General features: G+C 39.8%; 1 protein-coding gene across 3 annotated transcripts in view; it reads left to right on the top strand.

Annotated features, from left to right (window-relative positions):
- Positions 1-24,380, top strand: part of dscaml1 (Down syndrome cell adhesion molecule like 1) — a 99,549-nt gene that overhangs the window by 16,387 nt on the left and 58,782 nt on the right. For all 3 annotated transcript variants that reach the window (XR_013972379.1, XM_080888149.1, XM_080888150.1), the window contains exon 3: positions 3,599-3,745. Coding sequence is in view for 2 of the 3 variants with exons in the window: in XM_080888149.1 (XP_080744275.1) it covers positions 3,599-3,745 (147 nt within the window). In the remaining variant the exon portion in view is untranslated. The remainder of the gene's footprint in view (positions 1-3,598; positions 3,746-24,380) is intronic.

The raw sequence follows: 24,380 nt of genomic DNA, 5'->3' as shown, positions 1-24,380 counted from the left end.
TGAGTTAGGTGACCAAGTGAGAAACAATAACCAGGCATAATTAAGGTCCAAAGTGGCATGGTAGTGCCATAATTGTCAGTGTCAAGGCTCAATAGCCAATATGCATCATCTGTTTTTGGCAGGATCATATATATGTCAAAAAGTGACATTTCCATGGTGTTGACACAGTCTGCCCCAGTCTTAACTCCTTAACAAGGCCCAAGGATTAGATGAACATGGATAAAGTAGGCTAGTGTGAAAGAAATAGACATGGTGAGACAAAGAATCAGGAAATTAAACATCGAACTTTAAGGTGAAAGACTCCCCACCGTTTGGACAAGGACACTGGCTTTGGTTCCAATGGGTTCCAGTGACAGTGGCGGCTGGCATAAAGCATTATTAATGACCAAGGAAACTGGCCTTCAGGCTAGGCGTTAATTATATCACTGGAGAGCTGGGGGAGAGCGAACACATAGGAGTGCAGGGCCACTCCCTCTGTTGTGTGTATGTGTGTTTTACATTGTTAAGTCATTACTGCCCTCATTTCTAAAGAGAGCCCGCATTGATAGATTGCTGGAAACACTCCCTAATATCAGCCTTTCTGAGACCCTTTCTGACTTCTGTAACTTTGTTTTTCTGTTCGTCTTATTCAAGTCAAATTGTGTCCAATGTGAATTGTCTGTGTTGAAAAATCTGGCAACATACCTTTAAACAAATGAGATGAAGATAGCAGCCAAGGCCACACAGTTCAGTTTATAAAACAGCTCTGTTTATTCGCTCGAGCTAGCATGTCCTTGAACTACCTGTCTGTCCTTCTTACCAGAATAATCCATTAATTTAATTTCACTTAATTTATTTAATGAAAATTTATGCTCTGATTCAGCATTTCACATTTTTCACCAATCAGGCTATTGCTACAGGCTAGTGTTTTCATCATTAAGCCTGTCTTAATCGCCACCATCCTTTCTGTACACTGGCACAGATTCACAGTTTAGTGCTCTGCATGCCATGTGCAGAGGGTGTGTTTTTGATGCCCTGGCGCCTGCATGTGACAGTTCCATCGGCTCTGTGCAACCCTCCACTCTTTGCCGTCTCATAGCATCTGTGGCGTTGTTCTTTAAAAGGCCAGCAGCAACTCGCTACGTATCCCCTTCAACACAGCTCCGAGTCGGTCCTCCTTACAATCGCCCCGTGATTTTTAAAGCTGTGGCTGAACAGTGAAAAACATGCTTAATGTGGCTGAACAGAGCACCAGACAAGGTTATTTACTCACCCTGCTTTAAGTATTTGTCGAACAGGACAGATGTCAGCTGTGAATTGTCAACATGTGAAAAAAGTATTTGAAAAAAATATTTGTGTTTTTTCGTTGTTGTTTGTTTTAGATGTATTACTATTTTTTATACCACTGCTTAAAATCAGGACTATCACTATATCCGAATGCCAATTCTTGATAATAATGACTAAAAAAATGATCCTTTAAGTTCAGTTAATGAATTCTGATTCTATAGAGAGCAACTATAAAGAATAATAGAGAATAAAGAATATTATAATAAAGAATTTCCACACATTTAAGATATATTTTAGGTTGTAATTTCCAATACCTAAAAGTATTCACCACCAGCATTGTTAGCTCAGTGTTCCACATTCCTTGTTACTTTTCTTAAAATGTATTCATTACCTTAATTAATCTCCAAAATAAGTAATTTGTTATATTATTTGTCGCGCATAATTACCTACAGTTCTATAAACTGAGGCAAAACAATATCCTAGTAAGGACAATCATACAATCTTACTTTTAGTGTTTACATTCAAAGTTGAAAACCATCTGAAAGCGACGTCCCCATGTTCATCACAGCAATTCTCCTGCAGGAACATGAACAGGTAAAAATACAGACTCCTGGATGTAGTTTGTACTTTTACTACTACATTCTTATTTTTTGGGCAATAAAAACCAACGCAATGCCTGAATCTCTACTTCTAAAGATGTAGACTTTGCCACCCTTTTCCTAAAAACTAAAATTCACCAGCTGGGCCAACGTCCTCATTTTAGGTTTGACAGCGTTTTAGTAGGTAAAGGTGAATGCTTGGACATGAATTGAGCTGCGGTTTGGGGAAGGCCTTGACTGGCGATGGCTCCCGGGCCTGGCAGATCCCCGTGCACTAAATAGAAGTGAAGAAGTTAAAGAATTGAAAACAAAGAGGGAGGGTGGGGCACGTAAACGAGAATAAACAGCTTGTAGAACTGGGGGAACCTAGATGACAACCGGAAGGAGCGTGTTTAGAGGTCCCACTCCTGAAATTCCGATACTCCAATTAGATGTGAGAAACATTGCAGTTAACTAAAATAAAAGTAAAAACTAGACTTTTGAAGACAAATGCAAATTAACTGAAATGATATTGTGAATTTGGAAAACCAAAATAGAAGTGAGTTTTAGTATCTGTTAGTCTGCTAAAAAAAATATTATTACAACATTCCCAATGAGACATTGATGGATGTGTTTATTGAAACTCTGGATGTTTACAAGATTACGAGGTAATGCTTTCAAAAACTTAAGTGTTTTTATTTTAATATTGATACTTATTTTCCTAAATCTTACCTCTGACATAAGCCCTTTATAAGATAATAATTAAAGAGACTAAACTAAATTAAACTAAACATCCATCCATCCATTTGCTTCCACTTATCCTTTTCAGGGTCGCGGGGGCTGCCGGAGCCTATCCCAGCTGTCATAGGGCTAAACATATTTTAAAAAATTACTTTGAATGAAATTAAATGGAATTAAAAATGAAAATAAAAATGAAAATAAAAATAAAAAACTAATTAGGAAATTAAAAAAACAACAACTATGGTTACTCTGGATTTCAGTACAAGTGCAGGAAGAAAAAGTCCTGTTTGGTGTTTTTATTGTTTCTGTTGATGCATCCTGTAGAGAACTGAAAGAACCTTTATAACAACATAATTGCAAATGTAATGTAATTACTGAATTTAATGCAATACAGTAACATGTTATTGAAAAGTGTAATGTGATTACAGTAGCACGTTACTGTGTAACATGTTACACTAAATACCAGTATGTACGGTAGACAGTAAAGAGAAACACAACAAATGATATTACAAATATATTTAATTTTATGAATTTAGTTCCTTAATTTAAAAGGAAGAATAAATGTTTTCAATGAAAATGTAACAGATTATTATCAGATTATCTTTACCTTGTGTTCTTACATTGTAATTACATATTGCCTTTACGTGTCTGAACTCTATTATAGAGTATCCCAATCTTTTTATGATTTGGCTGTATGGTAGCCCTCCTGTGGTACTTTGCTTGACTAAACATTATAAAGACTTTTGTGGGCTGTTGACAGCCTTTGTGGACTAAATTGTATATAAAAAGCTATTTGAGCGATGTAGATTTGATTAAATTAAAGCATAAAAGTAAACTATACCTCTCATATCACAGTTTGTGCAGACTCCCAATTTATGATATCAGCATTCATCTGTCATTTTTAAATATCAGTATTAATATCAGATTGAGGTTTATTAAACTGAAGTGTCCACTGTCACTCTCACCCAGTGTACATCTAGTGACTAATATCAACTCTTTTCTTCACATACCAGTGTTCAGGGAGCCCTACACAGTCCGTGTGGCTGACCAGCGCTCCATGCGGGGTAATGTTGCCGTGTTCAAGTGCCTCATCCCCTCAGCTGTCCAGGAGTATGTCAGCGTTGTTTCCTGGGAGAAAGACACCGTCGCCATTGTCCCTGGTAGGAGATTCAGCCACTCATAATCAATGATTCATCAAAAAGCCCAAACTAAGACTGCAGACAAAAGCTTCAGGTTCATTTTCCAAGTTCATGCTCACTCTGTTTGTGTCTGTGGTTAATAATGGAAAGCAAATGATCTAATCTCATTCCACTACATAAATGGAATATTTGCAGGTGGAGAAATAAGAATTTTCTCTGTTATTGCAAATGAAGTCCAAGCTTTAAATCCAGGGATGTTTTTTTGTTTGTTTGTTTGTTTGTTTGTTTTTTTAAATGTGGTTTGCTTTCAGAACGTAATGGACTTTCTTGTGATTGTTGATTTCTCTTTATCAATAATAATCAATCTATTTGTGTTTATTTGTGTTGCTGGTACTGGTCCCAGTGAGAGAAGATGACAGAATGCCTCATTCATTCAAAAATAAGGCTGATGAAATGGCCTTTGCCTGACACATTCCTGGCTGCTCAGTCACTGTCACTGCTGTGGTTCAGAGCTGTGTTCTGTGGATAAATCAGACATTAGCAGACATGTGCTATTTGTGTTTGTGTGAGAGAGAGAAAGTGAGAAAGCAAGAGAGAGAGAGAGAGAGAGAGAAAGAGGAGGACCGAGGGGTGTGTGTGGACTGGGGTGTGTGTGTGTGTCTAATTTGATGTTATCACAGTCACCTAAAAGAGAGCAGCAACACCTCTAGGGCTCTCTTATGTCTGGTGTTGTTCACTCTGTTTCATCTGATCCTCTAAACAAATCATTCACTGTCTAACTGAAGAGTGAAAATATCAGTATGGGCCTCCTGCGTGCTGCTACGCTTGTGCATTGGCACTCGTGTGTATCTACAGTATGTGTTCAGGCTTGTGTTGCAGTGTTAACATTTGCTCCATGGAGCAATGGCAAATTGCAGGGTGTCAGATGAGACTGTTTAGGTCAGATGATACGCATTGTTCTCTGCCCCTTATCTTGCTCTCTGATACAGACTGCCTGTTTCATCTCTCAACACTGTGTGTGAGTGTGTCTATAAAGGTGTCTGTGTATTTGTGTGCCTCTCTATATTGCTCTGTCCTTCACACAGGAGCACTCATTGATCCAGCACAACTATAGTAAGTGTGTGTGTGTGTGTGGCCTGAGGGGGGTTTCCAGTCTGGATCGATAAAGCTTGCTGGTGGATTCCCCTCTCTCTTGTCACGGATCCCTCAGTGTGAGAGTGGTGAGACCGGGCCAGTCTGTTTGACTCATAGCTCTGTGTGTGTGTTTGTGTGCGTGTGTGTGTGTGTATGTGTATTTGCTAAAGCCACTGTATCATGGCTGTGTGCAAGAGCTCAGTGGGAGTATGTTATTGATCGCGTGATGGACGCCTTTGGTAAAGCATGCACATATAGACAAGCAAAAGTATGCACACACACACACACACACACACACACACACACACACACACACACACACACACACACACACACACACACACACACACACACACACACATTTGAATGAGCAGCTCTTTGAGCTTTCAGCTGTGACCAGTTCATGTTATCCATAATCTTTAAGAAACAAACTATACATTCCATTGATTCCATTTGAATGAATTATCACTGCACGAACTACAATAATCTGTTTCATTTTCAATAACTGAAACACAATTTTTAAGGTGAAATGATCAGTCAGGTTATCAGTTGTCACTATTTCAATGATCACCATCATAACTTTCAATCACATATTTGTTCTTCTTGGATTTTTCTTGTTCTTATTCTTTTAGATGATTATAAATGGTCACTTTTACATTTCCGCACATATGAAGATGTCTAATAAGGCATCTTTAAACAAAATGGTTAATTGATTTTCCAATTGTTTACTAAGTAATATAATCCCGAAATATCTGAGCTGGCATTTCAAAATACTTGAGAGTATTTGTTTTCCCTTTTTCCTTCGCTTCCTTCTCTTCTCTACTTCTTCTCCTCTCAGTCCTGATGAATACGTTTTATTGGTGACACAGTGCATCTCTTCTTCTTTCTGTCCATCTTTGGCTTGATGCCTCCTCCTCAACCCTGGTACAGACTGGTGGCCCGTGTCAGCATCATAACCACACACACACACACACACACACACACACACACACACACACACACACACACACACACACACACACACACACACACACACACACAAACAGAGACACAGAGGATCCATGTGCGGGCCCCACCTACCCCACTTGCACTCCACCATACACCTCATCCATCTATCCATCCACTTCATCTATCAGCTCCTGGTAGCATGTACAGCTTTCAGTCTTTCGATAGCGCTCGAGATGCTCTAGTGGTTTGCCATTTATTAGGGACACTGTATGCCAAGGTATTGGCTTGACAGGATGATACATGTCAAACAGACGGCTGTGTTGGTCAATAAAGCTAAGTTTGAATGGGCTTTGATGAAGAGGCAGGAGGGTGTTTGCTGACAGCTGGCCTCACTGTGAGACGACCCTGCCTGGGTGTCATGTCACTATTTGACAGCCAAATCTGTTTGCGTTGAGGCCTGTTCGTGGAGCGATTTGTGGGGGAGTAGACAGATAGATAGACAGGCAGACAGTCAAACAGTGCGAAGCTTTGCGTGTTGACTGGCTATCGTGGATTTTACTCCCTTGTCATATTCCTCCCCTTCTCGTGCTACTTCTCTATCTAGCCATGCCTCTCCCTTTAATTGATGGTTTGCTGGTGTTGCTGTCGGTTAGAAAATTAACATTTGTTTGCTTGTCAGTTAGGGAACTGAAAGAGTATGCTCTGACAGCGATGTGTACGAAGGAACTTCATCCGTGTGTATGTGTGAGTGTTTGCGTGTCACTTTGTTAGTATCGCTCTCCTCCTCCAGTTGGAGCTTAAAACATTGTGAGTTTTATCTGGTCGCCATGGTAACGGGTGCGATCCGGCGGGCGGAATGAGGAAGGTGTGAGGATGCATCGCTGCCTGATTTTTATAAGTGCATCACCACGGTTCATCTCCACCATACTCACACATGTGCACGCACGCACACACATACAGAGGACATATCAGCATATGTAGCATCTTTCTTTCTTTATTTCCTGCATTGCAAACTGTATAGTCCATCATCCATGGTCTGGATTAGGATGATGAAGCACTGTGTGTGACTTGTCGGTGACACTATGTGCCTGTGTGATATATATATTATTATAATAAACCTGTTGGCCACTCTGTTAACAGGGACAACAGCCAATATCTAGGAGCTTCCAGTGTAGAAGGCAGATATTTGAGCCAACACTTCCTAATCCGTCCAGCAGAGTTTATGAATGCAGGTACATTAACAAAGCTGTGTAAATTTTGCTCTCTACCTGCATGCAATCAAACCCCGCTTAAAGATGATTGGTCGTTAGAGGTTCAGTTGCAAACACACCTTGGATACATATTATGCATGTATTGTTATCGAGAATAGCTAATAACTGACCTAAAACCGTACAGCAGAATTGTCAAGCATATGTCAGTTTACTTTAAGTATTTTGGAAATGCATGCCAAAGTTTTACACGTTTGCACTGTAAAAGCTTGGGTTTTATATGGTGTGATCATACTTTTCCTTTGAAAGATGATCAGTTTTTCTCCTGCCATCCTGTAACTATATGTATTTTCTCACTTGTGCATGTTTTCCTATAATCCCAGAATGTGTCCCTGATTTCTACATCAGGCTTGTGTCAGGGGCATAACACTTGTTGCAGCACTCGAAAGGGCCAAGGAAACAAAAATGCAATGTGCAGACTTGGATGTTAATTTTAATCTTAATTTTAATAAATGATTGCCATGGGTTTAATTGTATTTGTGGGAAAGGAAATGTCCAAAAGTAAGCAACACATTCAACAATATCATCAGCATCTGTGATTGGACCATGATGTAGACATAACCCCAAACTTCAGGATTTTATGTTTCTTATAGACCTGCTTTTTCTCTTTCTCACTTTCTGTTTTACCTCTGCCTCCTAGGGTTCTCTTACTGCTTGACTTGACATTTATTCCTCTCAAGTGCTTATCAGGCCCACTTGATCGCCTCTTGTTTTGCATCATTATTTTTCTTCACATTCTGCTGTTTTCAGTGTGTCTGCCCTCTTCCTTTACTAAAATACTGAAGTTAAAATAGAAATATCAAAGTTTGCCAAAAGACATTTACAGGAATGGTCTTTATTTTATGTAATAGCTACACATGAAGTCAGTGTAGTCTTTTTAATGTTCCTTTCTTTTGTGAGGCAGCTGAGTCAGTTCTGCAAACTGTACACACTTAGATATAATGTGCTTGCTTCATTAGAGCCAAAGAAACTACAGCTTATTTGAATTACACATTTACATACTGTGGTTGAATGAACTATTCAGGTGGCATCTGAGTAGCATGCTTCATTAAATGTTAATGAGAACATTGTGAGTCATATTACAGCATTAAACCAGGGTAAGGGATAAAGAGATTAACACACACAATTAAGTTGTTTTCGTTTATCTTAAACAATGTATGGCTTCTTAAAGAACAATCTTTATTCGTATGAGAAAGAAGACACTTGCAATGTTACAATATTTTTGAAAATTGTAATAGATTGAACAAGCAAATAGAGTCACAGAACAATACTAAGTGATTGATTAGTTGATATCGCGGGAGATAACAACAGAAAGCGTAAACATCGAGGGTGAAGAGGGTGTGGAAAAGTGTGACGTCTGTGTTTTTTTTGCATTGATTGAGGCTGTTTAATCCCCCTTCTCTTTCACACACACTGCCTCTCTCTCTGTGAAGTGTAGCGTCACCACAGCTGCAGTAGCTTCTGTCCCAGTCTCCATTTTGTAGCCACTCCGCAGAGGACCTGTACTCTTCCCACCCCTCTGTCTTTCCACTTTTAACTTTATCCCTCTCCCGCCCTTCTTTTCTAGAGGCACTTATTAGGAAATAGTGAAGTGACAAAGCATCGTCTTTTTTTCTTCCACTCCATCAGGCCTGAAAGTGAACAACAGATAGGCTGAAAAATGGCAGAATAGGCAGAAAAAGAGAGAGACAAAGTGGCACAAAAGCATGACATGTTAAATTATGCAGATGGGAAAGTGGGCATAGGATGCAGGGATGATGGAATGAGGTGGGTAGGTGTATGAGGACATATAAGGGGTTGGACAGATGGACAAAGAAAGAGGTGTGTGCGCTGAGATTTCCTGCTGTCCCCAGCACCCCAGGGAGGGAGAGAAGGCCAGAGGCTTTAAAGCCAGTGGGGCCTACCATTAAAGATGCATCTGACAAGTACTTAATGCTCCCCTACCTCCCCTCTCCCCTCCATTTCTCATTTTTCTTTAGACTTTCTTTACTTATTCCTGTTAGTATCTAACCATTAACCATTACACACATGGTGCACATCTATGTGTGTTTGTCTTTAGAATGGTTACCATTCATACCTAGGGTAAAGGTGGGGGAAGAGGGCAGGCAGGGGGGTAACTGTGGAGGGGAAATGGGTGCTGTTTACTTATTGATGTGTATTTATGGGCTGTGTGTGTGTGTGTGTGTGTGTGTGTGTGTGTGTGTGTGTGTGTGTGTGTGTGTGTGTGTGTGTGTGTGTGTGTGTGTGTCCGATTCTGGCAGTGATGCATGTTAGGTTGGGTTATTTATTCAGCACTCGTGTTTGGATGTTTTACAGAGAGAACAGGTGCAGAGTGACTCTGAGCTTGCTCTGTTTGAGCGGACTTTGTGTGCGCATGTGTGTGTGCGTGCGTGTGTGTGCTAGCTGTGTCAGTGAGACAGACAGAAAGAGAGTCAGACACAGGGGCATTCACTGCTGTCCAGGCACTGATAGGGCCGCTGTGTTTGTCTTTGTGGATAACATGATTTGAATATTGAAAAGAAATTCTATTTTGTAGATTTCAGATAGATAGATATAGATATAGATAGATAGATAGATAGATAGATAGATAGATAGATAGATAGATAGATAGATAGATAGATAGATAGATAGATAGATAGATAGATAGATAGATAGATAGATAGATAGATAGATAGATAGATAGATAGATAGATAGATAGATAGAAAGTACATGCTCAGGAACATGGATGTTCTGCATAGAGATTGAAATGGCGGGAGAGATGGAGGGAGGTTGAAGGAGGGAGAGAGGGAGGTAGGAAGTGAGAGAGGGTTGTGCACGAGGAGAATTTCAATGGCACTCCAATCATGCAGGCAGTCTCGTTAGCCCAGGGAACATTTGCATAGCGCTTCGGCGAATTCATTTGGCGTTACTCAGAGAAGATGGCTCCCTTTTTCTCTCAGCTAGTTAGTTATTCATTAAGCACAAGGTGTTCAGAAGCACATTCACGCGAATTTCTCATGCATCCGTGTGTGTGTGTGTGTTTTTGTGACCTGTTGACCGGTGTGCCTTTCATGTTACACTGTATGTTTCTTGTTATATAGGCTTTGTTGCAGATCTACCTCCCATGAGGTTTGCATATTTATGACTGACTGGATACGTGCCCTGGATCTTTCCACGTATATCCTTACAATACTGACTAGGTACATGCCAGCAGACAGAATTGCTGTCAGATATTGTGCCAATTGCAGAGCCAACGTCAGAGCATTACTCATCACCCACCGTGATCTCGCCAACAACTTCTTCCTCAAGTAGTGACGCCGGAGCTTTAAATTTTATATCGCTGCTGCCTTTCTCCTCCTCTTCCATCCCAAGAAGCTAATTAGGGGAAAAAAATACATGATAGAGGTTCATACAATTAGATTTTTACCTCAGATCATCACTAATGGGGAGCATAACTTGCCTAAAAAAGCATGTCACTTGTAAGATTGGTTAGGATTGTGTGTGTTTGTCAGGGGTGGGAGTATGGGTGGTGTCAATGAGGAAGCAGAGCCAGTAAGTGAAGATGACACACATAATGAAGAATGCAGTGGATGTGTTATTCTAATTATCCCACTGACACCTCCTTGCGATCTAATGTTGTTTGACAGTGCACAAAAACCATGGTGAAGAGCTGCACTTGTATGCACATTTGTGTGTGTATGTGTGTGTGTGCTGGGTGTGTGTGTGTGTGTGTGTGTGTGTGTGTGTGTGTGTGTGTGTGTGTGTGTGTGTGTGTGTGTGTGTGTGTGTAAGTGCGTGCGTTGGAATCTGCAACCAGGAATTTGCAGTGACAGTGTTTGTCACATGTGCTTAAGCTGTAGGGTGAATTCACTTTGTGTGACCTTTGCTTAAGTTGGTCTGCTGCTCATTTTAAGTAGGCAAACACCATAGTTTGTGTTTGACACGAGTTACTTATTTCACCTTTATTTGAAAAAAGAGAACTGCATCATGTATTGGCTTCAAATGGTTGAACTGCACTCTTAAGTAGGTGAGAAAACATGAGCTGGAACTGTTTAAAGTTAGGAAAAAAAACTGTGCTGTGGGCCAATATTTATTGTTTTCTTCAAAAAATCAAATAGTGTATGATTGGTGAAACCATACAGAAGCATGTTTTAAGTAAACATTTCAAGCTATTATCTTAAAATTTCAACTAACTAAAATAACTTGAAATTTCAAGTAAGTCAAAATTTGGAGATAATAATTGAAAATTCAGGTTTTTCTTTTTTAATGGCTGAAATAAGCTTCCATAAACACCACCAGCTGATTAAACTAAAGGAAAAAAAACGATTTGGAATTAATTGATTAATGGTTTAAGTCATTCTTGAGAAAAAATGAAAATACCACAAATTCCTAACAGGTTTTATAGAAGACGATTTGCTTCTTCTTTGCATCATTGTCGACTTTTAGAAGTTGTGATGTTGTGACAATTTTCTGCCATTTGTGGACAAATTGGTTAATGATAAAATGTGAGGCTTTATCATTATTGATCATTTTCAGTTCAGCCCTGCTGTGTACAGAGTGCAGTGTTGCCATTAAACACTGAAAATGTTTCATTCGGAGTCAAGAATATGATGACTTTGACGACTGTAATCGCAGCAGATAATGCTGAAGTTGAGTGTCGGCAGGTCGAAAAATGTGTCTAGTTGTTACATTTGTGTTAAAGAAAAGGCTACATAAGCAAAGGAAAAGAAAGAAAACAGAGCATTCCTATGTGCATCTGTAGTTGTAGACATGCATGTGTTTCTGTGTATTTGTGTTTTTAGTAGTGCGCTGGGGGCAGGGCAATATGAGAGATATCCTGTTCCAACACATCCCCGCTGGAGCTGACTTAATGACCCATGACCTGAAGATGTACATGCTAGGAGAAGAGAGAGGGAGGGTGCAAGGAGGCAGGGTAGCTTAAGAGGAAGAGGAGGAGGAGGAAAGCAGAGGGGTGTTGGACCGGGAACAAAATGGATGAAAATTGAAGCAAATAAAGCAGAAAAGAGATGAAAATGTGTTCTGCTTGATGCATTGCTCTCTATTTCTTTGTCCTTCCAGTCTCTTTCTCTCTCTGGAACACGTCTTGGTCTGACCAGCGTCGTGTCCATCTGCTTGAGGAGCTCCTCCTCTTCCCTCTCTTTGTCTGCCTCTGGCACTCTTCTCACTTTTCTGGATCCACTTCTTTTCTTTGGGCTGAAAGATCACAGTTAATCAAAGTCAGGATGGCGACAGCCGACAGACCCATGACACGCAGCCCACAGTGGACACAAGCAGAGGCAGTAAGGGAGAGACAGAGTGCTTCAAAGTAAAAGGACAGCGAGATAGCCGTAGAATAAGAAGACAGGTGAAACAGGTTTGCACATTTGACCTGCACTTCCTTTTTTTTTAGTCCTTCTCAATTTTTATTTTACCCTTTCTGACACTTGCCATTTTTATTGGATTTCTGGACTTTCCCGCCCTTCCCACTCTTTCCCTCTAACCTCACATAACCTCTGTCATATCTGTTAAATTCAGATGTGCATCTGCCTGTGTGTGTGTAAGTACATGAGCGCATGTGTGTGAGCCCACTGATCTCCCTTGTCAGCAGTGCCATCTCTGTGTTTTATTAATAGCTAATCAATGAGCTCTCTGGGATCTATGAGATGGCCTGAGGACTCCCATAAGACATATGCCTCCGTATCAGCGCACACACATCAATAGCTCATAGAAGTCGGTGGAGTATAACACATTTAGAGTTGGTGTTGTTGTTGTTTTTTTGTCAATACCTTTTTTTTTTTCAAGTTTTCGGTTCGTATTTTAATTTAGCTGCAGCAACAAAGTGGTGCAAGCAGCTCAGATCCATTATAGACCGATTCACATCTGCCCTTCATGTTTCCATATCTGGTTTGTTTGTGCCATAAATGCACTCTTTCTTTCTCACTTTCTGTTTTACCTCTGCCTCCTAGGGTTCTCTTACTGCTTGACTTGACATTTATTCCTCTGAAGCGCTTATCAGGCCCACTTGATCGCCTCTTGTTTTGCATCATTATTTTTCTTCACATTCTGCTATTTTCAGTGTGTCTGCCCTCTTCCTATTCTTCCCTCACCTACCTATTTTCTCTGCGCTCACTTTCTGTGCCTTAGCTGTTGGTATTTTGAAAGTGCAGCCTGTTTTTTTTTCTTCTTTCCATTTTGTTTTTTGTCTGTTTTGTTCATGTGCATAGCCATTGTTTTACGATGCCCAGGGCAATCTGGGTTTTTGTTCCTCTCACTCACTGGGGACATTGTTTGAAAACAGAAATGTGAGTTTCAAATGTCTTTGGAGGAATCCTCCAACTTTTTGCTTTTTCATTTATAAGCACCCAAACTAAATAAAGGATACTGCTATTAATAATCCAATTTTTGGTGTGGTCAACAAACAAAATTAAACATTTTGTTTTAAAAATCCACTTTTAAAAAAGTTAAAAATGCACCTTATTCAAATATAATGATTTATCCATAACATAAAGTCATTAAAACTTCTACTAAGTCCCCAAAACAGAACCCAGTCCTCCCCAGAATTCACCCCCAGTTAATGGGAATACACGATTGCAGTGTTGTGCAGATATTTGGAAATGTTTATGCGTTTCTTAGAAGTCATTCTGCTTAATTTGTCTTTACTGTAATGGGTGTATCTGATTTTTCAAACAAAACTCCTGAGTTTTATTGTGTTAAAGTGACAGAACAGAGACAAAGTTTAGGCTAAGCCTTAAGTTTCTGTTTTAGTGCTTTGGTTTACAAACTTGCATTCGCAGCACCATCTATAGTAGCAGCCCAGGTGTATTAGCAGCTCACGGCCGACACCATGCCCTTGTAAAATTTTGCAATTTTGTGGTGTTTTGTGAGCAATGTTTTTCTCTTGGACAACGACTGTCTGAGCAGTCACTGAAACAGCTTTTGACTTGGCTTAGACTTTATGCCAAGTCAAAAGAACGTTCTCATCTGTTTTTCAATGCAGTGACACATTTTGTAGGTGGGAAATCACAACTCAAAATTGTGTCCTTTTCAACCTCCAGGTGTTCAATGCACAAAGCCAGAAGAAAAACCTTGCCGCCTCCAGGTTTGCTATGTTGCGCATGAAGTAAAGTTAACAATGTTAAGCTAGTAGTGAGAGCTTGCATCAATTATGACAATACAGCCACAGTTTCAAGTGAGCTAAAGGACTAAATTAATTATCATTCAGCCGAACTCATACGTAGAGAAGCTCTACTTTATTTTTATTGTCCAAGATTCCATTATGTGGAATAACATCAGGACTTAGAAAGAGCATTACATTGAACTTTTTTTCTTTGAATTTTCCTAGACACTGGAAACTTTCACTTACCAGTTGTCACTGAATGCAGCACGGAGAAACACGCTGCCATAGTGAAGGCCATTTTTTAAAGGAAGCTTTCTTATAACCTGACTATATTTTGTCTTTCAATACTATTCCTATATCCAGCTGCCCTCTGACAAAGAATGTGTGTTTTGGTGTGTGAGAGAGCAAGAGAAAGAAGGCAATCTTTTTACATCTAAGCTTAGCTGACTAAGGCTCCCAGAAGACAAAGAAAGGGTGAGAGGAGTGCGGGAAGCGAGAGTATAGTGGAAAAAGAGAATGTAATTTGAATCTCATATACATTTCAGTTGAAAGTCATTTTAGCCTTGGTACATTCTCTCTGGAGTCAGTTTTACACACACACACACACACACACACACACACACACACACACACACACACACACACACACACACACACACACACACACACACACACACACACACACACACACACACACTCCCCCACCCACACTTGTGGACAAAGCTCTTGTGTATGAGCACAGATTGACAGTTGAGTGCTCACACTACAGCTCATTCATCCTTGTTGACTACATCTCTGCAGCCAAGTTGAAAATGAATGATGTGTCAGATGCAGCCTCTCTACAAAATAAAACATATTGTTTTCTATTGTAGCTACAATTGCTTGCGTACAAATACAACATTACAGTTTTTTACAGACGCTAGGACACATTTCTCAATACTTAGGTCACTTTTGCAAAACTCCTCACACAGTGAGCACAACAGAAGTCTATGTGGGCTAAACTGAGGATCAGTTATCATTGTTTTGGCACAAAATGCATTCAATGACTACATCTCTCAAATTTCATGAATTATTTTCTCACTCAGACACAACAACTGCCAAAAATCTTTGTACGTACAGGACATTTTGCATGTGCTTACATACTGTTTTCAAAACTGTTAAACTTATGGCCAAAACAATAACACAATGCAAAACTTAAAAAGACAGCAAAATGCAACAGCAATATTTTAGTGAAACATATTTTAAATCTAAAAATGCAGTTTAACCAGCCACAGCTTATTCTCATTGTAGATGAACATCTACACAGATGTTACTCCTTCAATTTTTCAACTCCTTCAATTCTGGCATGCCAGAAGATTCTTTCCTAGGTGTATTGCCCTAGATGACATAAGATTTGATGTGGATGAGAACCTGTGGCCAAATGGAGGAGACCGAGTAGATTAGCATTACTATTGTATGTGTATCAGTGGATGGTGTGTATACAAATTCTTGTATTTTGGGATTACTTAGTGCAAAAAAATAAAAATACATAAACAAATATTAACGAATTCTGCATGATGTCCAATTCATTCCAGTAACATATACTGAAATTATAAACAGAGATGTGTCCTTGTTTTACACAAGAAAACACTGTGTAATGCTACATGTTGTTAGTGTTTTTTAGGTCATTGTTTTGTGGGTGACAAAGTGTGTTTGTCGGCTGTCAACCTTTGCTAGTGTTCTGGAAGAATGAGTTTATTTGAGACCTGAATAAAGTGTTTTGGTAGTTGTAGTGCATTTTGAATGTGAAATGAACTGCTTTGCCAAGCTGACGGTCAGTTAGGAGGATTGTGTGAAGTGTTTTGCAAAAGTGACCTAAGTATTGTGAAATGTGTCCTAGCGGCTGTAAAAAACTGTAAAAGCTGGTAAAAAGAAAGAAAGGAAGGAAAACAACCTGTGGGCGACAAACTTGTTTTTGCGTTTACATTCCTCCAAAACATGTATCCTAAGAAAAAACACAGCTGCTTTAAAACTGTGTTTGGTGTCCAAGTGAAAAACTTTAGAAGTTTGATTTTTTTAGTCTTTCTGGGCAGTGGTCTTAACTTTTTGGCCTTTTAAGAGTATATGTGCAATTTTGGAAAACCAGGAAGTTAATGACACTGTTGTGACTTAAACCTGCCAAGGCTACATATCAGGCGGTTCTTGCAATGTCAACACTGTAGAGAGAGATTTTGACTTAAGCACTCTCACTCGCCAATGGCATCCATCCCCAGCATCCCCCGATTTGCTTTGTGTGTGTGCATCTGTGTAAGCATGTCTCTTTTCCTCTGAATAAACAGTGTTCCCTTTTCCTGCAGGCTGACAAGTGAATGCCTTGTTTATTTCTGTTGACTGGAAAAAAGATGTCTATTGGTCCCTTATACCTACAATTCTTTCTCATTACCCATCTTTTTTTTTTTTGCAATTTTAGACTAACATAGGTGGGAATGATAGAGTAATCAGCTATAGGACAGATGAGAAAACAAAAAAAAAAGAGTTTCATGTTTATTACACAGTTATTAACATTAACGTATCTTCATGCTGTGGCAGCTTATATAGACTGTAGTTATGTGGCACTATGGAATGTATGTTGAAAACAGTATATTCAGTTCTATCCGCCTGATACACTGACCTGATAAACTGATCCCCCAATTCATTTGGTATCACCCTAGAGGGTGTGGGTATAAGTGGAACTTGACATCACTTTACTGGGCATGCAATAAATTCTGTTCAGTTTTTTAAGTGCAGGATAATGTATAACATGCAAAAATGTGATTGCTGTTATTTTTAAAACACACATTTTTAAAACCACCATGTGCATACACAGTGTGTTTGCACAAGTAGTTAGGTGCAGATTAGCCAAGTAACTGCTGCTCTGATGCCTGGCATCCTGGATTCAGGTTAGTTTCTGTTGCTATGGAAACGGCATAAACTTTCATGTAACCTCAAGCTGTAGCTATCTAAAGGCATTTAATTAAGCCTATCTTTAGTTCACAATATCGGAATATTATTAAGCAGTTCTCTATTTATAATAATATTTAATTCACAATAACATCAATGCATAAACTGTGAAAGAGCATTGTGGAAGAGTAGCCTGGACACACTGACATAACTAATTAATAGTGGTTCAAAACCAATGTCAGAGCCCCAATTTTTCTGTAATTCAGACTGAACCAGAACAAGCATATTTTACCCACCACAAAAGATTTGAAAGAATTCTGCTTCATACAGAGAAGTACATTGCTGCATCGCGTTTTCTTCTGTTTCTTTTCAAGTGACCAATGAAGAAAATTAAATCTTCAGTAACAGTTTAAACATTTTCTCTCAAATAAATAAAATTAAAATGTAAAAGTTGGTTAAAAATACGCATTTGTATCAGGTTAAGTGACTCCTATCGAAGTGTCGTTGGAGATAACACCCTATCTGCAAAATAAAATCTTTATTGTGTTTTCCTAAGCCAGATAAAAAGGTTGCTAAACATAAGGTTGTTAATTGAGTCCTGCAGTCAATAAGTGCCTTGCCCCATTACCGCTGTTGCTGCTGTTTTCTTAGGACATAAATAAATGAAATACTTTATAGTACATCTTCATGTAAACCATAATTAAGAGGGTATTGATGCTTAAATGGATCAAGATATGGATGAATAGAAATAGTCAGTTGTGCTGCTGAAAATAGTTAGATTAGCTAGATTAGTGTAGTTATAACTAATTAAAAAAGTTATATTATTAATTTATATTAAAAAATTGGATGTCAACTGGGCATCATTTGCATCTAAAAAAATCTAAAATTTCTTTGTCCATCAACAGAAAATGACCCAATTTTTCAGTGTTAGCCATTATTTTATTACCTATTACGTGCATGTTGCACATGCTCAGTGTAGGAGGTGGGTGGGTAATTGTAACATCAGTTGATAACCTCTGAATATGACTGTATGTTTTCCTCTCCAGAAGTCGACAGCATGTAGCAGTATTCCACTAATAGGGAGAGTGGCTCTGCATATACGCAATGTGTTGCTGTGCAGGACAGAAGCATTCTGCCACGCTTAGAGTGTGTGTGTGTCTGTGTGCTGTGTGTGTCCTATCTGTGGGCTTGAATTTGTACATTTAAGTATGAATATGCATGGTTGTGCATCTGTGTACTTACGCTTTCGTCTGCTTTTTCTTCCGTGTGTGCACACTCAAAGTGTATGTGGGACAATAATTTTGGACTTTGGGGAGAGAAAGAAGATGAAATAGAGATACAGACTCAAGGAGAAATTGAGAGATAGGAAGAAGAGAGCTAAGAATAAGTGATGAAAGAAAGATGCAGGATAAAGGGAAAAAAAGAAGTTGCCAAGGAGAGATTGATAGAGAGAATAAAAGGCAGAGGAGTACTCTCCAGAGATATGCTGCACATGGGGACCAAAGACACTTTCTGCCACCATAAGCATGTTTAAATTTTGAACAGGCACTTAAGAGGGACAGCACAGAAATGCATATTTCTCAAAGAGGTTCGGAGCAGGCGCTTGTGGGTAAAGCAGTGATTTTTATGAAAGACAAAGAGGTGTTTAAAATAAGGGAGTGAGCAGAAAAGGGGAGAGTTAGAGTGGAAGAAGAGAGGGGAAAGAGAGATGCAGGCTTTCTTAATGGAGGTGTTTTTGCTTCACTAATTTTAAGGCCCATTTAACAGAGTGTGCTTCTTTCTACTCTCCCACTGCCTCTGCCTCGCTCACGCCCCATCCTTCCATCTCACCCTCTCCTCTCTTTCCCTACATCTTCAGTTAATTTAATGAAGGGTTACCCGATTGCTTTTAGCATTAATATTCCAATACCAAGTGATGTAAATAATGAATGCAACCTTCCCCTGTTCTGTCCCTCCATCTCTCTCACTCTCTGGATGATGTTGAGCCCCATCTGTCGTCTCTGCGGTGGCACAGAGCACTCCCCAAGGATGAGAGGGAAAAGTGGGATAAGAGGGCAGGGCGAGAAAAGGAGGGAGGGGAGGGCGAAGGGTGAGAGATGGTGTGTCTAGATGGAGCATCGCTGAGATTTTGTGGTTGTGGTTTTGTTTCAGTATGAATAGAAGATTTGTTTTACACATTTGAATTTAGTATCACAGCTGATCACTACACTGTGGGCTTTAATGGTCTCCAACTACAGACCTGGATTCCAGGTCCAAGAGATTTCTGAGGGTTTTGGATTCATTTTCACATGCAGCACACAGTTGTTTCTTTAACTTACCCGATTTGGGGAATACCCAGTCTTTTATTTGAGAATAATTATTGCAGTTATAGTGGGATAGTTGATTTTTTCATAGGTAAAACTTACAGGAAACCTGACCAAAAAAATCTGATGCTTAAAGAAAAGTTCATATTTTGCAAAGACAGTTCTCTCTCAAGAGAGAACTTCAATGTGTTGAGCTCTCATTTTTGAGTCTCCTAAACATGCAGAGAAGTGTAGGAGGTACAAGGAACATGATGGGCAAGAGTTGTTAATTTTTCAGTGAATAGAGATGAAATTTAGGGGTAAAATAGTATTTATATTAGTGTGTATGTCAGTGATTTTTGTTCATTTACCCAAATAGGAAGAATTCCAACTGTACAGACGTTACCTGTAATCCAACAACAATGAATGTGCAACTGTGGCTGTGTTTTTGTGTTTGGTTTAGCCTGTGACTGATCTCACAGCTCACCAGGAACTACAGTTCTTCTCTGATATCCTCCACCTTCATTTCGTCTGATCTGCACATTTGTGAAAAAGACTCATAATGCCTCACCGTGAAATATGATCAAATTCCCACCCACCTAAATGTTTTCCTTTGACTTTGTATATCATATCACTGTTTCTCACATTTGAACGTTTTGCCGTTATTTAACCAGAAAGTGAAACTCATGAGATGAAGAGTTTCTTCCATCAGCAGCATTAACCTAGAATGTTTTTCTTTCTGATTTCACTTTAAGATAGACAAGCCTGGCCAATCCCTGTGATTAAGGTAAAAATAAAACAGTGACAGTGAGTCTGTTGATGACAAGTTCAATTTAATATGTGCATTATAATGTTAAACATTTCAGCACAAGGTCTAATGTATGCTAGGAAGCTTTTTAGTCACAAGAGAGGGTGAAGAAGAAGATACTGTGAAAAAAGGGAAGTTGGAGAGCTGGTGTCTGGTTTAGACTGCAGGCCTCTTGCAAACTAGTAATGAGTGGAGCTAATTAATTTAGACTCTGCCAACAGATGGCTAAAGCCACATGGCAGCCACTAAGGGAGGTACTCCTCTTTCCTCTCACTCTCTGTTTCTCTTTTCCTTTAACTGTCTCTGTCCATTTCTTGAGCCGCACTCATTGTTAGCCCCTATGCTTCATGTGTGTGTGTGTGTGTGTGTGTGTGTGTGTGTGTGTGTGTGTGTGTGTGTGTGTGTGTGTGTGTGTGTGTGTGTGTGTGTGTGCATGTATCTTCGAAGTTGTCACTGGCAGCCAGAGTATTTGATCGATCTTCACTGAGCAAAGGCCTCTGGAGTAGACATGGGAGCTTTCAGGCTATTAAGCAATTATACACTCTCAAGGTGGTCACCTCAACCTTTAACACAAAGAGAGAGAGAGGGTGAGAAAGTATTTTTCTAGGTATGCATTTGTTCCTGCAGGCAGAGGAGACTGGATGGAGGGATGAAGAAAAGGCAGATGGAGAAATGGTGGAAAATGATTTTGGTATTAATGGCTACATTTGTCTGCAGCTTCGCTTGCTCGTGTAAACACGACTCCAGCATCATATTGTGACCTCACCCCACTCATCTACCGCCACACACATACATACACAGCCACTTACCACTTAAATCTACTTCTCTCACAATACCACCACACACACACAGAAGCCACACTACAACCACTCTGGTGTTTCTGCAACTAAAGCCATTTCTGAGGAGTTTCCCTGAGTACCTAAGCGGGAAAACACATTAAAGTTTAACTCGTTGGGGAAATAAGGAGGAAGGAAAGGAATAAAGGGGACAGTATTGTCACACACGCTATTCTTCCCTCGCTACCCTCTCACTCTCTGCGGTTCACTTTTCTTTTTCTTTGCTAAATCAGAAGGCTGAAGAATTCGAAAGGGATAAAGAGAGGAGACGATCAGGTATTGGGAAGAATATTGATATTCAGTAATAAGTCTGTCCCGCTATGATGCATTATTTTATTCCACATTTTACACAACTGAATCGGTGTTTAGCCACTCGAAAAGAACCTGCTGTCCACTGTATAGTTCTGAGAGAAATGTAAGTAGTAAAAATTACGTGTCTTTATTCCAACCCCTCCTTTCCAATAATGGATTTCCCCTTTTCTGCCGAACGACAAATGTCTCAGGGTGCAGAAACATAAACAGATAAAAAGTGAGGGAGGGAGCAGAAAGAAAAAAAGGGGGAGAGAGTAGAGGACAGATGGGGTAGCTGGCAAGCACGCGGCACACTTTGCATGGGAGTGTGTGTGTGTGTGTGAGAGAGAGAGCGAGAGACACAATAGTGGTAATTATCCTAGCCGTTGAGTGCACAGAGAGCTTGGCAGTATAGGGTCTGAATGGGGGGGTGGGGGGGGGGGGGGGGGTGGGTGGAGGGAGAGAGGGATAGGCAGTCAAACAGTAATATAATCATAGTCCTTTGTGTGAGCGAGAGCAGAGGGCAGCTCAGTGTCAGCTGTTATTGAGTGCTTATCCCCTAACGGCCTCCCCTACACGCAAACACACGTACACAAATGCACACAATGTACAGCCATGCCGATGAAATCGCACTATTCATGCAGTGCTCAGCCACTTTCACACGTCGGTTCCCTGCAAATCCATCAGTCACAGCCGAACAATGTGCGTTATTTAAGCCAAACATTATGGCTAATCTGACATGCAGTGAAGGGTTCCCCGTTGTTGCGACAGGTGACAATTTGAGTTGCTAATACAAAGCTTAATCACTATGGTAACTAGTGTTAATGCTTGAGTTGTCTTAACTACTGCACGCAACGCAAGCTTTGTTCATTCATCATCTGCTTCTCATTTACCTACTGTGCAGGAAATCTGCAATCCCTTCTGCTTTTGGAGAAAGTCAACATCTCTAATACTGTATGTGTGCACTTGTGCTGGTAACATGGGGGCATGTAATGCACATTTTATGGGCACTTCTCTTCGAATCCTTTACAATAGAGGAATCAATAATTGAAAAAGTAGTCAATTAAATCCCAAATAAGACACTTATACACAGCTGTAGTCTTAAAATAACAAAGATGTTAAAATAATCGGCTTGCGACAACATCAAGTTTTGTGTGTGTGTGTGTGTGTGGGGGGGGGGGGAACAGCAGCAGTTAAACAGTGTGATATGGAAGCATGTTTAGGACTCATAAATAATTCTCTGGCCTGGTCTTGATCCTTCAGCCCAGAGGAAATCCCACAGCAGACTAGATAAAATGCGCAGGACACATCTTAGACTTGACCTTCTACTGTATCCTCACACAGACACACTGAAGCCTCCTTAGACATCTTTCTTTCAGCATGGCCTCTTTCTGTCTTTTGACCCTCACTTACTCTCTCTTTCTCTCTCTGTCCCAGCTCTGCGGGGATCGGCTTAGCTTCTGCACATCCTTGATGATAAATAAATGTTTCGCTTTGTCTCCACATCAATAATGCAGACTTACTTTAAGTGCTGCTTTGGGGGCTTATATTCTCCGTCTTTTTCCTCTGTTCTACCCTCTCCCTCACTTCTTTCCTCACCTCCATTCTTCCATCTGATAGAAGACAAGAGGCAGAGAGGGAAAACTTCGAAAAGCACTCAGAACCTCCTCCGGTATTTCAAGGAGTACCTGTGGCTTTGTGAGTGAAAAGCATGGGTTTACTAAAGCAACAGGAGAGAACCACAAAAAAGGAGATTAAAACAGATTTTGATTTATGAAAAATTATTATTATTGATTGAAAAGTGGGAGAAAAGGCAAATATTCATTCAAACCTGCTGTGTTTTGACTAAAAGAATCAGCTCAGCAGCTCTACTCAAACACAAAAAATATAAGGCTTTTTTTTGAAGTGTGCAGAGAAAAACATGATTTTTACAGATATAACATATTCCTAAGTTACAAGCCAAAAAGTTACATTATTGGGCTCCTGATTTAGTGATCTGCTGTCCTGCAGAAACACACTCAACTCTTTAGGTTGAGTTTTGCTTAAGCTAGATGGTTTCTGTAATGTGTGTGTGTGTGTGTGTGTGTGTGTTATGTACTGGGCTCAAGCAGCAACACAATCATCTGTGGCATAAGATTTTTTTTAAATCTTATCTTCAAAAGATGCAGCTCTAACTGTCATGTAGATCTGGCAATAGATTATAGAGTACTTTCTAGACTCATGACACAAGAAATGTTATACTTTATGCAAGGACCAGGCCGAGCTGATTTCACAGCCTGCCTGAAGTAACACTGTCTACGACTGTCTTCAACTTCTCATCATATGTTAACGATGTCCTTTTTGATGACCTACCTCACGTTACCTTGTCATTTATCCTATTATTAAACTTCTTATCTCTTCATTTGACCGAATATTTCCAGGGAATTTCTTTATTGGAAGATATTTGTAGCTGTTTCTTATCATACTGAAACCAGTACTGCAGCTTGTGCTAATTGTTGTACTCGTTTTAAGCTGTGTAAGAGCACACGTCTAAAGAGAGACTACACTTAATTAAGTTCCAATACAAGAAGAGAATTAGTCCATAGGAGTGAAGGCAGGTAATCAAAAGGAAAGAAAGGAGTGAAGGATTTCGCAGCATAAATTCATCACCTGATTAAAAAACCAGATAGTGCTTTGACACTGCAAAGACACATCTGCGTGATATGACTTGCATGCACGTGTGTACTTTATATCCATGTGCAAACATAAGCCCATATATGATTAAATAATAGAGAACCTTTTGGTTTATGGGAGGGCATAATCTCCCTTATTTCAACTATGACTATGACTGCTCACTGCAATCTAGGCTGCTTTCAAGTCTTATACTCCTAGTGCATGGAGAGTATCGAGATGTCATGGTGACTAACTACAGTGCAACCAGGTATCATTGCAAAACGTGTAATAGACACGCTGATCCACCGTAGGCATTTTACGCTTTGTCTCCCCAAAATGAATCGATTAAGCTAGGGGACTGATATGGATATACATGTAAATGTGTTAATAATTTCTGTTTAAACACTTTATCGTGATTATA

The sequence above is a fragment of the Rhamphochromis sp. 'chilingali' genome (assembly GCF_963969265.1).
Source record: "Rhamphochromis sp. 'chilingali' genome assembly, chromosome: 8".
Lineage (NCBI taxonomy): Eukaryota > Metazoa > Chordata > Actinopteri > Cichliformes > Cichlidae > Rhamphochromis > Rhamphochromis sp. 'chilingali'.
This window is presented reverse-complemented; position numbering and strand designations above follow the sequence as displayed.